Raw genomic sequence first — 14851 nt, 5'->3', positions numbered from 1 at the left:
CGAGCTGCAGCAGCCACAGTGAGGTAAGTAATGTTGACCTCAAGTAAGTCTGATTGTTTTTAAAACATTTTTTGTGATTTATGTTGTGGAGGTGTGAGTTATTTATTGGGAATGTTTTTGGTGTTTTCTTTCTTTTTTTCCCCCCCAGGTCTCTCTTAGAGCGCTCCGAGGCCGGCTGTTTAGCTTGGGATTTTCACTTGCTCAGCCGGCCTACACCCTAAAAGAGGTGTGTAATGCCTCCATTAGCACTCCACCCCACTCTCATGGCCCAGCTGATGAATTTTGCTGACTGAGGTGCAAACTGTTCCCAGGCGCAAACTTTACCGCCTCGCCACCATTACCGTAATGAGAAGAACCGAAAATTCAGCCCAAAGATCCTGTGTTGGGATAAAGTTGATGTAGGTAGGGCGGAGTCAGCTTGGAGCTGATAATAGAGTTTAAAGTTTTGTGCATTTGGTCAGCAAACTTTAACATTTGTTATTTTATATTTAGGTGTCTACGTACGAGGCCTCTTTATAGATGGAGCACGCTGGGATAGGAATGAAAGAAAACTGGTGGAATCATATCCCAAAATCCTCTATGATACAATGCCTGTAGTAAGTAGCATCTGGGCTTGTTACTGAAAGTGTATATTTGTAGTCCTGACTAAAACTCTGATGCGATTTGATGCAATATTTAATTGCACAAAACATTAAAAATGAATTCTTAAGTCGCCAGTGGCAGTTGGAAGTTATGAATGTTCAGAATGGAAAAAGCTGAGCTTTCCAGAATTAAATTAACAGTTGTAGCAGGCAAAAAAAATCAAGGGCAGGACTCCAAATTCTGATCATTACTGGTGCAGTCAAGCAGCAGGGATCAGAGCAAACCAGTGTCTTACCACATCTGGTGTGATCAGTGGCACAGAAAAGAAAAGAAAATGTTTGATGACTGGTTACCCATGACCACTGATCTTTTTTTTCACCAATTCAAAAGCATCAATGCCCAGAGACACAGAGAATACGTACTCCCACTGCCCACAGAGATTGTGATATTCTCAGGCATATGTCAAATGCTCCAGGCACCCTGCAATATATTTAATTTTCCAAGTTTCTCCTTGATACATGCTTCACAGATGTTTACTTATGCTGTAGATTGAGGAGGTAAAATGACTGTATCAGCATTTGTCTGCAGTTTTCATTTGTGAACTCTGAGTTGAAGAACATGGAACACCACTGCCATTTTCTGATTCTCTATACTTCTAACCTATCTAACCCTTTAAAAGGAACTACCCATTCTTTACCTTCTACATATATAGGTAAATTATTTCTTTGAATTCTTCTTATCATCCTGCCTTTCTATTAGCCTTACACATTTAATATTTTAATTATCCACCAGTCTTTTTTAAGACTTCACATCCTTAATATATTTTATTTTCGTGCACCTTTTTAAAATTATTTTTTGCTTCCTTATTCAGCCAGTTTATACGCAGGGTTAGAATCATACAATTATACAGCACATTAGGCCATTCGGCCCATCGTATATGTGCTGGCTCTTTGAAAGAGCCATTCAATTCGTCCTTTATTAAAGAAGTAGTAGCAGGCCGTTTGGAAAAGCATAATTCGGTCAGGCAGAGTCAGCATGGATTTATGAAGGGGAAGTCCTGTTTGACAAATTTGCAGGAATTCTTTGAGGATGTAACAAACAGGGAGGATGAAGGGGAACCAGTGGATGTGGTGTATTTGGACTTCCAGAAAGCATTTGACAGGTGCCACATAAAAGGTTACTGCACAAGATAAAAGTTCACGGGGTTGGGGGTAATATATTAGCATGGATAGAGGATTGGTTAATGAATAGAAAACAGAGAGTCGGGATAAATCGTTCATTCTCGGGTTGGCAATCAGCAACTAGTGGGGTGACGCAGGGATCAGTGCTGCGACTCCAATTATTTACAATCTATGTTAACTGTAAAGTCCTGTCCCCTCAGTACAGATTCACACGAGGCATGTAGTGAAGTCAAGGTCACTCTGGACCTGCACCTTTATTTCACAGCTCTAGAATGCTGCACTTGCCTGAGACCTGTCCTTGTATACCTGTCTCTTGCAAGTGCACCCCTGGTGGTAAGGTAAACTGGTGGTTACAGGTCATATCTTATTTTGTCATGTATAGCATGTTAGGATACAGTTATATATAATAATGTAAGATATATGACATCACCCTCCCCCAAGGTCTTATTGTCTTTATTGGTTCAGCCTCTCAGGTGGTCTACGCTCCCGCGTGGAGCATCTGAGTTGTGGTTCAGTTGTTTGCCTTGGTGTCTGTTTTTCTTTGGGTGTGGTTGCTGGTATCTCGCCTGGGCTGTCTGTTTCGATTTGTGTGATTGTTGTTGACTTGCCTGGGCTGTCTGTTGGGATTGCCCTTTCCTCAGGTTGTTCCTTCTGTCTGTCCACCAGGTGTGGTGCGAGTTCCACATTGTAGTCTGCCTCTGGTTCCGCACTGTTGTTGGTAAATCTGCTTTTGACTTGGTCTACATGCCTCCGACAGGTTTTGCCATTGTCCATTTGTACTACCAGTAGCCTGTTTCCTTCCTTGCTCATTACTGTCCCTGCAAGCCATTTGGGACCCCTGCCATAGTTTAGTACAAACACTTTGTCCCCTATCTCATTCCATCTCCCCCTCGAATTTCTGTCATGGTACTCAGTCAGCTTACGGCGCTTTGCCTCAATGATTTTGTGCATGTCTGGGAGGATTAATGAGAGCCTTGTTTTTAAAGTCCTTTTCATCAACAGTTGCGCGGGGGGATCCCAGTCAGTGAGTGCGGACGAGATCTGTATGCCAGCAGCAGTCGCGACAGGTGACCCTGCAGCGTGGGACTTTGGATTTTAAGCATGCCTTGTTTAATGATTTGCACTGCTCTCTCCGCCTGGCCGTTGGAGGCCGGCTTGAACGGTGCCGTCTTGACGTGAGTTATGCAGTGGTCAATTATAAAGTCTTGGAATTCTGCGCTGGTGAAGGACTATTGTCACTGACCAATGTGTCAGGCATTCCGTGTGTTCCAAACATGGTTGCAAGACTCTCCACAGTGGTGGAGGTTGTGCTCGAGTTTAAAATGGTGCATTCGATCCACTTTGAAAATGCATCTACAACTACGAGGAACATTTTGCCCATGAATGGGCCCGCATAGTCTACGTGCACCCGCAACCACGGTTTGGTAGGCCACGGGCTCAGTGGAGCCTCCCTGGGGAAATTGCTGAATTGGGCACAAATGGTGCACCTTCGGACGCAGAGCTCCAAGTCCGCGTCAATACCAGGCCACCAGACGTGGGATCTGGCTATGGCCTTCATAAGAACGATCCCCGGGTGCTCGCGGTGGAGCTCCTGGACAAATGCCTCTCTGCCTCGCAGAGGCATGACTACTCGGCTGCCCCACATCAGGCAGTCTGCTTGTAGTGATAGCTCATGCATGCGCCTGCGAAAGGGTTTTAATTCCTCGGAGCAGGCATCGCGAGCCTCTGCCCAGTCACCGGTTAGGACACATCTTTTTACTAAGGATAACGTGGGGTCGCAGGCCGTCCAGGCTCTGATTTGGCGAGCCATCATGGGCGAACCTGTGGGCTCAAAGGCATTGATTGCCATGACTATCTCACAGTCCTGTTCGTCAGACCCTTCCGTGGTCGCCAGGGGTAGCCTGCTGAGCGCGTCGGCACAGTTGTCTGTGCCTGGTCTGTGCCTTATTGTGTAGTCGTAGGACGCCAGCATGAGTGCCCACTGTTAAATTCGCGCCGAGGCATTGGCGTTTATTGCCTTGCTCTCGGATAGGAGGGACATGAGGGGCTTGTGGTCGGTTTCTAACGCGAACTTGGCCCCGAAAAGGTATTGGTGCATCTTTTTGACACCGTACACGCACGCGAGCGCCTCCTTCTCTACCATTCCGTACCCGCGCTCCGACCGCGAAAGTGACCTGGAGGCATAAGCTATGGGTTGTAATTTGCCCGCACTATTGACATGTTGCAAAATGCACCCGCCCCCATACGCTGACGCATTGCATGTGAGAACTAGCTTTTTACCTGGGTCAAAGAAAGTCAAAACACTGTTGGAACACAGAAGGTTGCATGTCTTATTGAAGGCGTGTTCCTGGGCGTCTCCCCAAAACCAATCACACCCCTTCCTGAGTAACACGTGGAGAGGCTCCAGCAGCGTGCTTAAGTTCTGCATAAAGTTCCCAAAGTAATTGAGTAGCCCGAGAAAGGCGCGCAGTTCTGAGACATTCCGGGGCCTGGGTGCCAGGCGAATTGCTTCTGTTTTGGACTCTGTTGGGCGGATTCCATCAGCGGCAATCCTTCTGCCCAAAAATTCAACCTCGGGTGCGAGAAACAGGCACTTGGATTTCTTGACTCGTAGGCTACCCGATCCAACCGCTTTAGTACTTCCTCCAAATTACGAAGATGGGAGTCGGTGTCCCTGCCCATGATAAGTATGTCGTCTTGAAATACAACTGTCCCCGGGATGGACTTGAGCAGACTCTCCATGTTGCACTGGAACATGGCAGCTGCCGACCTGATGCCGAATGGGCATCGATTGTACATGAAAAGGCCTCGATGTGTGTTGATGGTGGTGAGCAGCTTGGATTCCTCGGTCAATTCTTGCGTCATATACGCAGATGTGAGGTCTAATTTTGAGTAAAGTTTACCTCCAGCCAATGTGGCAAATAAGTCCTCCGCTCTGGGCAGCGGGTACTGGTCCTGTAGGGAGACTCTGTTTATGGTAGATTTGTAGTCCCCACAGATTCCTTCGGATCCATCGGGCTTCACGACTGAGGCGATGGGACTTGCCCAGTCGCTAAATTCCACAGGTGATATAATGCCTTCCCGCAGAAGCCTGTCTAGTTCGTGTTCAATCTTTTCCCTCATCACATAGGGTACAGTTCTGGCCTTGTGATGGACTGGTCTAGCATCCTGTGTGATGTAGATTTTGACTTTGGCCCCTTTGAAAGTGCCCACACCTGGCTGAAAGAGATGTTCAAATCGCTTTATAACTGTTGAGCAGGAGGTCCGTTCCTCGAATGACATGGCATGGACATCATCCCATTGCCAGCCAGCTTCTCCCCAGCAGTGCTGGGGGGTCTCCGGGGACAGTCCACAGGGGAAGTCGGTTCACTGTCTCTTTGTGTGTGACAGAGAGCATGGCGCTGCCAAGGACTGGTACGATTTCTTTGGTATAGGTCCTTAGTGAGTTTTGTGAGTTTTGGTCTGTCTCTTTTATGCGGGCACAGTTGTTCAAATTGTTCAGCGCCCATGAGAGATTGACTCGCTCTTGTATCCAGCTCCATGTTGACAGATATCCCATTGAGTAGGACCCTCATCATTATAGGAGGCGTCCTGTTGTAGGAGCAGCGGCCATTGATCGTGTTGACCCGCTGTACATCAGTATCCCGGGTACTGTCCCCACCATCTTCTGGTCCGCTTTCCGACCCATCCGATTCGTATACCAGCCGAGCTGCCGTTTATTTGCACATGCAGGCCAAATGCCCTCTATATTCACAATTTCTGCAAACAGCCTGCTGAAATCGACATCCTCTTGACGAGTGCCCACCCCCACACCTCCAGCACAGACCTGTTCTATTGTTTAAAGTGTTCCCAAAGAATGAGTCTGCATCTGACTGATCTCTCTTGAGCTTCTCTCAGTTTGTAGTTGATAGAAACATAGAAAATAGGTGCAGGAGCAGGCCATTCATCCCTTCTAGCCTGCACCGCCATTCAATGAGTTCATGGCTGAACATGAAACTTCAGTATCCCCTTCCTACTTTCTCGCCATACCCCTTGATCCCCCGAGTAGTAAGGGCTTCATCTAACTCCCTTTTGAATATATTTAGTGAATTGGCCTCAACTACTTTCTGTGGTAGAGAATTCCACAGGTTCACCACTCTCTGGGTGAAGAAGTTTCTCCTCATCTCGGTCCTAAATGGCTTACCCCTTATCCTTATACTGTGACCCCTGGTTCTGGACTTCCCCAACATTGGGAACATTCTTCCTGCATCCAACCTGTCCAAACCCGTCAGAATTTTAAACGTTTCTATGAGGGCCCCTCTCACTCTTCTGAACTCCAGTGAATACAAGCCCAGTTGATCCAGTCTTTCTTGATAGGTCAGTCCCACCATCCCAGGAATCAGTCTGGTGAATCTTCGCTGCACTCCCTCAATAGCAAGAACGTCCTTCCTCAAGTTAGGAGACCAAAACTGTACACAATACTCCAGGTGTGGCCTCACCAAGGCCCTATACAACTGTAGCAACACCTCCCTGCCCCTGTACTCAAATCCCCTCGCTATGAAGGCCAACATGCCATTTGCTTTCTTAACCGCCTGCTGTACCTGCATGCCAACCTTCAATGACTGATGTACCATGACACCCAGGTCTCACTGCACCTTCCCCCTTCCTAATCTGTCACCATTCAGATAATAGTCTGTCTCTCTGTTTTTACCACCAAAGTGGATAACCTCACATTTATCCACATTATACTTCATCTGCCACGCATTTGCCCACTCACCTAACCTATCCAAGTCACTCTGCAGCCTCATAGCATCCTCCTCGCAGCTCACACTGCCACCCAACTTAGTGTCATCCTCAAATTTGGAGATACTACATTTAATCCCCTCGTCTAAATCATTAATGTACAATGTAAACAGCTGGGGCCCCAGCACAAAACCTTGCGGTACCCCACTAGTCACTGCCTGCCATTCTGAAAAGTACCCATTTACTCCTACTCTTTGCTTCCTGTCTGACAACCAGTTCTCAATCCACGTCAGCACACTACCCCCAATCCCAAGTGCTTTAACTTTGCACATTAATCTCCTGTGTGGGACCTTGTCGAAAGCCTTCTGAAAGTCCAACTGGTTCTCCTTTGTCCACTTTACTGGAAACATCCTCAAAAAATTCCAGAAGATTTGTCAAGCATGATCTCCCTTTCACAAATCCATGCTGACTTGGACCTATCATGTCACCATTTTCCAAATGCGCTGCTATGACATCCTTAATAATTGATTCCATCATTTTACCCACTACTGAGGTCAGGCTGACCGGTCTATAATTCCCTGCTTTCTCTCTCTCTCCTTTTTTAAAAAGTGGGGTTACATTGGCTACCCTCCACTCCATAGGAACTGATCCAGAGTCAATGGAATGTTGGAAAATGACTGTCAATGCATCCGCTATTTCCAAGGCCACCTCCTTAAGTACTCTGGGATGCAGTCCATCAGGCCCTGGGGATTTATCGGCCTTCAATCCCATCAATTTCCCCAACACAATTTCCCGACTAATAAAGATTTCCCTCAGTTCCTCCTCCTTACTAGACCCTCTGACCCCTTTTATATCCGGAAGGTTGTTTGTGTCCTCCTTAGTGAATACTGAACCAAAGTACTTGTTCAATTGGTCTGCCATTTCTTTGTTCCCCGTTATGACTTCCCCTGATTCTGACTGCAGGGGACCTATGTTTGTCTTTACTAACCTTTTTCTCTTTACATACCTATAGAAACTTTTGCAATCCGCCTTAATGTTCCCTGCAAGCTTCTTCTCGTACTCCATTTTCCCTGCCCTAATCAAACCCTTTGTCCTCCTCTGTTGATTGCTCGCATTGTGGGTTGATGAGGTGTGAACGGCCGTTCCTGTGGCCTTTGATGGCTTCTGCCTGCTGTCGAAAACCTGTTCTCCCGGTTTTGTCTGTGTGTGGGGGTAGCAGCTTGTTTAGTGCTGTGAACTTCTTGTTCCAATATTTCGTTAGTTGTCGTACCTGCACTGTAAATCAACCTCGTTTCTTCTTCCCCTACCAAGAATGTTTGTGCAACCAGTGCCGCTGCCTCTAAGGTCAGGTTCTTGGTCTCTATGAGCTTTCGAAATATGCCTGCGTGGCCTATTCCTTCAATGAAAAAGTCTCTCAGCATTTCTCTCCTCAGTTCATCGGAGAACTCACATAAACTAGCCAACCTCCGAAGTTCCGCCACGAAGTCGGGTATGCTCTGGCCCACACAGCGTCTGTAGTTGTAGAACCTGTGTTTGGCCATGTGTAGGCTGCTCGCTGGCTTCAGGTGGTCTCTTACCAGTGTGCTCAATTCTTCAAACGACTTGCTTGCTGATTTCTCGGGTGCCAACAGATCCTTCATTAAAGCGTATGTTTTTGAGCCACAGCTGGTCAAGAGATGGGCTCTTCTCTTGTCTGCCTTATCGTCGCCTAACCAGCCTTTGGTTACAAAGCTTTGCTGGAGCCTTTCTATAAAGTCCTCCCAATTGTCTCCCGCATTGTACTTTTCATCTGATCCGTTGTTCGCCATTCTGTGGATTCTGTAATCCCGTAACCTGTCGCCACTGTAAAGTCCTGTCCCCTCAGTACAGATTCACACGAGGCATGTAGTGAAGTCAAGGTCACTCTGGACCTGCACCTTCATTTCACAGCTCTGGAACCTGCACTTGCCTGAGACCTGTGCTTATATATCTGTCTCTTGCAAGTGCACCCCTGGTGGTAAGGTATGCTGGTGGTTACAGGTCATATCTTATTACAATCATGTATAGCATGTTAGGATACAGTTATATAGCATTTGACAAGGTGCCACATAAAAGGTTACTGCACAAGATAAAAGTTCACGGGGTTGGGGGTAATATATTAGCATGGATAGAGGATTGGCTAATGAATAGAAAACAGAGAGTCGGGATAAATCGTTCATTCTCGGGTTGGCAGTCAGCAACTAGTGGGGTGCTGCAGGGATCAGTGCTGCGACCCCAATTATTTACAATCTATGTTAACGACTTGGAAGAAGCGACTGAGTGTAATGTAACCAAGTTTGCTGACGATACACAGATGGAAGCAAAAGCAATGTATAAGGACATAAAAAATCTGTAAAAGGACATTGACAGGCTAAGTGAGTGGGCAAAAATTTGGCAGATGGAGTATAATGTTGGAAAGTGTGAGGTCATGCACTTTGGCAGAATAAAATCAAAGAGCAAGTTATTATTTAAATAGAGAAAGATTGCAAAGTGCTGCAGTACAGCGGGACCCGGGGGTACTTGTGCATGAATCACAAAAGGTTCGTATGCAGTTACATCAAGTGATCAGGATGGCCAATGGAATCTTGGCCTTTATTGCAAAGGGGATGGAGGATAAAAGCAGCGAAGTCTTGCTACAGTCCCTCATCACTGGTATCATTCTGCTAAATCTCCTCTGCAATCTCTCCAAGGCATTCTTCCTAAAGTATGGTGTCCAGAATTTGACACAATACTCTCGCTGAGGCCTAACCTGATTTATAAAGACACCATAAGTTTCTTGCTTTTGTACTCTATGCCTCTATTCATAAAACCAAGGATTCCGTATGCTTTTTTAAGTCATATCAGCTTTCTCTACCACCTTCAAAGATTTGTGTATCTGAACCTACAGGTCTCTCTGTTTCAAACTTCTAGAAAACATTGCATGTAAAAGTGTTTTCTAACTTCACTCCTGAAAGATCTGGCTCTAATTTTTGGGCTATATTCCCTAGTCCTAGATTCCCTAACCAACAGAAATAGTTTATCTCTATCTACTCTATCAGTTCCCCTTGATGAACAGTCTAAATTCCAGGGAATATTACCCTAATTTGTGTAATCGCTCCTTGAAATTTAACCTTTGGAGTCCAGGTTGCACTCCTTCCAAGGCCAATATATCCTTCCTAAGGTGTGTGTGGGGCGTTTAGGGCACTAGAAACAGAAATTATACAAGTGCCCCCTGGCTAAAAGGGGGGCGGAGGGGGGGGGGCACTAAAACCGGCAAATTAAACAAATTAAACTTTAAACTTAAATGTTCAAATTTAAATTTGGTTGCCGGGGATGATGATGCACTCCAGTTCCTCCGGCGCCTACCTCTCGCAGAAGGCCATGAGCGTACCGGTGGACACCGCATGCTCCATCTCCAGAAACACCCTGGCTCGGATGTAACCGTGGAAGAGAGGCAGGCAGTCGGGCTGAACGGTACTAAGGTGTGGTGCCTAGAACTGAACTCCAGGTGTGGTCTAACAATGGCTTTGTATAGCTCAGGGCAAATCAATCTTGGAGAGGGGATCTCAAACAGGTGTCAGGTCCTTTATTGAATATGCAAAGAACTGAATATCCAATTGCTCGACATTCAAGTTGCAACTTTTCAGGTGTGAAGATGGACAATCGAAGCTTAATAACAAGTGATCAGGAAAGCCAATGGAATCTTGGCCTTTATTGCAAAGGGGATGGAGTATAAAAGCAGGGAAGTCTTGTTACAGCTATACAGGGTATTGGTGAGGCCACACCTGGAATACTGCGCACAGTTTTGGTTTCCATATTTAAGACAGGATATACTTGCTTTGGAGGCAGTTCAGAGAAGGTTCACTCGAATGATTCCGGAGATGAGGGGGTTGACTTGAGGAAAAGTTTAGTAGGTTGGACATCTACTCATTGGAATTCAGAAGAATGAGAGGTGATCTTATCGAAACGTATAAGATTATGAGGAGGCTTGACAAGGTGGATGCAGAGAGAATGTTTCCACTGATAGGGGAGACTAGAACTAGGGGGCATAATCTTAGCAGTGCATTTGGAAAGCAGTGACAGGATCGGTCCAAGTTAGCATGGATTTGTAATTTTTGTAATTTTCTGCTTCCATCAACACGGCTTACAATGTCACCTATTTTTGTGTCATCGGCAATCTTGGATATGTGGCTCTCTATCCAATCATCTAAGTCATTAATAAATATGGTGAATAGTCGAGGCCCCAACCCTATGGGACACCACTAGTCACAATCTGCCAAATAATTTTCCTATTATTCCTACTCTGTCTCCTGCCGCTCAGCCAATTTTGTAACCAGATCAATAATTTGCTTCGATTCCATGAGCTTCAATCTTATCCAGTAGTTTCTTATAAGGGATTTTATTGTCTGCCTTCTGGAAGTCTATGTAAATAATATCCATTGACATGCCCCTGTCCACTACTTTGTTACCTCTTCAAAAAATTCAATCAGGTTCCATGCTGGCTCTTTCTGATCAGCTGAAAATATTCAAGGTGTTTAGTCACACTCTATCCTTAATTACAGACTTTAGTAATTTCCCAACAACAGATGTTCGGCCAACCAATTCCTTGGTTTCCCTCCTTCACCTTTCTTGCATAGCGGAGTGACGTATACAATTTTCTAATCTAAAGTAACAGTTCCTGAATCGGGAGAACTTTGGAAGATTATAGTTAAGGCATCTGTAAAGTTCTCACCTACTTCCTTTAAAACTCTGGGATGGAAACCATCTGGGTCCTGGGAGTTTGTCACTCTAGCACCATTCATTTCTTCATTACTGTTATTTTCTTTACATTAATTTTGGTGAGTCCTCGTACCTGATTCAATATTAGTTTCCTTGGGATGGCCGGCATGCTATCCTATCTCTCCACTGTAACTACTGACACCATTTCCTTATTTCATTTACAATACCGTTATAAGTTTTCACGGGGCCCACATTGCTCCTAACCACCCTCTTTTTTCCCAATATTGCAAAAGAATTGTTGGTTTTGATATCCCTTGCAAGCAATGTTCTCTCTTAATTTTTTTTGGATGTGCGCCCTCTTTATTAGGCTGCACAGACCATACATAATATCATGCATGTGCGGATTTTCACATTGGAAAGCCAGCGAGCCGGATGCCTGGGAGGTCCCGAGTGCTACATATCTGAAAGGGAACATTGCTTACAAGTTTCTTTTCATACTCCATTTTCGTAGCTCTTACTATCTGTTTTGTCATTTTTTTTGTTCTTTGTTTCTCTCCCAGTCACCAAGATCTGTGCTATTTAAGATCTGTGCTATTTTTGTGTGTTTGTTCTTTTCGTTATATGTTGTCCCTTACCTCTTGTCATCCATGGCTTGTTTTTATTGGCAAGTGGCGCTCTTGCCCCTTAGGGGTATAAACTGATTCTATATCACGTTAAATTCCTTTTTGAATACCTCCCAACTGATCTTCTGTCGATTTAACCATAAATTTTCTCAGTTTACTGTAGACAGTCTCGTTCTTATCCCATTGCAGTCAACCTTACCTAAATCGAGAATCTTAGCAGCTGTTTCATGTTTCTCCCTTTCAACATTGAATGCGATCATTTTATGAACGCTATTAGATAAATGTACATGCACCGTTAGGCTGTTAACTAAATCTGGCTAATTACTCATTATTAAATCTAATATGGCCTACCCCCTTGTTGGTTCTAGGACATAGGAACATAAGAAATAGGAGCAGGAGTAGGCCATCTGGCCCCTTGAGCCTGCTCCGCCATTTAATAAAATCATGGCTAATCTGATCATGGACTCAGCTCCACTTCCCTTCCCGCTTCCCATAACCCTTTATTCCCTTATTACCCAAAAATCTATCTCCACCTTAAATATATTCAATGACCCAGCCGCCACAGCTCTCTGGGGCAGAGAATTCCATAGATTTACAACCCTCAGAGAAGAAATTCCTCATCTCAGTTTTAAATGGGCGGCCCCTTATTCTGAGACTATGTCCCCTAGTTTTAGTTTCCTCTATGAGTGGAAGTATCCTCTCTGCATCCACCTTGTCGAGCCCCCTCATTATCTTATGTTTTGATAAGATCACCTCTCATTCTTCTGAACTCCAATGTGTATAGGCGCAACCTATCTTCATATGTTAACCCCCTCATCTCCAGTATCAACCAAGTGAACCTTCTCTGAACAGCCTCCTATGCAAGTATATCCTTCCTTAAATACAGAGACCAAAACTGTACAGTACTCTAGGTGTGGCCTCACCAATACCCTGTACAGTTGTAGCAGGATTTCGGTGCTTTTATACTCTATCCCCCTTGCAATAAAGGCCAACATTCAATTTGCATTCCTGATTACTTGCTGTACCTGCATACTAACTTTTTTTGTGTTTCGTGCACAAGTAACCCCAGGTTCCTCTGTACTGCAGCATGTTGCAATTTTTCTCCATTTAAATTATAATTTGCTTTTCTATTTTTTCTGCCAAAGTGGATAACCTTACATTTTCCCACATTATACGCCATCTGTCAAATTTTTGCCCACTCACTTAGACTGTCTATATCCCTTTGCAGATTTTTTGTGTCCTTCTCACAATTTGCTTTCCCACCAATCTTTGTATCATCAGCAAACTTGGCCACATTGCATTTGGTCCCTTCATCCAAGTCATTAATATAGATTGTAAATAGTTGAGGCCCCAGCACCGATCCCTGCGGCACCCCATTAGTTATTGTTTGCCAACCGGAAAATGACCCATTTATCCCAACTCTGTTTTCTGTTAGATAGCCAATCCTCTATCCATGCTAATATATTACCCACAACCCTGTGCAGTAATCTTTTATGTGGCACCTTATCGAATGCCTTCTGGAAATCCAAATACACATCTACCGTTTCCCCTTATCCACCCTGCTCGATACATCCTCAAAGAACTTCAGCAAATTCGTCAAACATGATTTCCCTTTCATAAAATCATGCCGACTCTGCTTGATTGTCCTGCTATTGCTTCTTTAATAATGGACTCCAGCATTTTCCCAACAACAGATGTTAGGCTAACTAGTCGATAGTTTTCTGCTTTCTGTCTGCCTCCTTTTTTAAATAGGACCATTACATTCGCGGTTTTCCAATCCGCTGGGACCTCCCCTGAATCCAGGGAATTTTGGTAGATTACAACCAATACATCCAGTATCTCTGCAGCCACTTCTTTTAAGACCCTATGATGCAAGCCATCAGGTCCAGGCGACTTGTCCACCTTTAGTCCCATTATTTTACCGAGTACTACTTCTTTAGTGATGGTGATTGTATTAAATTCCTCCCTCCCTACAGCCCCTTGATGATCCACTATTGGGATGCTCTTAGTGTCTTCTATCATGAAGACTGATACAAAATATTTGTTCAAAGTCTCTGCCATTTCTGTCTCCCACTAGTAATTCCCCAGTCTCATCCTCTAAGGGACGAACATTTACTTCAGTTACTCTTTTCCTTTTTATGTACCTGTAGAAACTCTTACTGCTAGTTTACTTTCATAATCTATCTTGCCTTTCTATTATTTTTTTAGTCGTTCTTTGTTGGCTTTTAAAAGTTTCCCAATCCTCTGGCCTTCCACTAGTCTTAGCCACTTTGTATGCCCTGGTTTTCAATTTGATACCATCCTTTATTTCCTTAGTTAGCCACAGATGGTTATTCCTTCTGTTAGACTTTCCTTCTCATTGGAATATATTTTTGTTGAGAGTTATGAAATATCTCCTTAAATGTCTGCCACTGCTCAACCGTCCCACATTTCAATCTATTTTTCCAGTCGACTTTAGCTAACTCTGCCCTCATACCTTTGTAGTTTCTTTTGTTTAAGCTTAGGACACTGGTTTGAGATCCAACTTTCTCACCTTGCAACTGAATTTGAAATTCAACCATGCTATGGTCACTCATTCCTAGAGGATCCTTTACTAGGAGATCATTTATTAATCCTGTCTCATTACACAGTACCAGATCTAAGATAGCCTGTTCCCTGGTTGGTTCCATAACATACTGTTCAAGGAAACTATCCCGCATACACACTATGAACTCTTCCTCAAAGCTACCCTGGCCAATTTGCTTTGTCCAATCAATATGATGGTTAAAATCGCCCATGATTATTGTCATTCCTTTTTTTACAAGCCTCCATCATTTCTTGATTTATACACCGTCCAACAGTATAGTTACTGTTTGGGGGCCTATAGACTTGCCCTGCAGTGACTTTTCCCCCTTATTATTCCTTATCTCCACCCAAACTGATTCAACATCTTGATCTTCTGAGCCAATATTGTTTCTCACTAATGCACTGATCTCATCCTTTACTAACAGAGTTACCCCACCTCCTTTTCCTTTCTGTCTGTCCTTC

The 14851-nt window shown here is 44.5% G+C and overlaps 1 protein-coding gene across 4 annotated transcripts in view; it reads left to right on the top strand.

Annotated features, from left to right (window-relative positions):
* Positions 1 to 14851, top strand: part of dnah7 (dynein, axonemal, heavy chain 7) — a 1084136-nt gene that overhangs the window by 1068039 nt on the left and 1246 nt on the right. For all 4 annotated transcript variants that reach the window (XM_070875892.1, XM_070875893.1, XM_070875895.1 and 1 more), the window contains one exon: positions 493 to 596. In XM_070875892.1, coding sequence (XP_070731993.1) covers positions 493 to 596 — 104 coding nt within the window. The remainder of the gene's footprint in view (positions 1 to 492; positions 597 to 14851) is intronic.

This window comes from Pristiophorus japonicus, chromosome 3 (assembly GCF_044704955.1).
Source record: "Pristiophorus japonicus isolate sPriJap1 chromosome 3, sPriJap1.hap1, whole genome shotgun sequence".
Taxonomy (NCBI): Eukaryota; Metazoa; Chordata; class Chondrichthyes; family Pristiophoridae; genus Pristiophorus; species Pristiophorus japonicus.
Note: the sequence above shows the minus strand (reverse complement) of the source record. Positions and strands in the feature narration are given on the sequence as shown.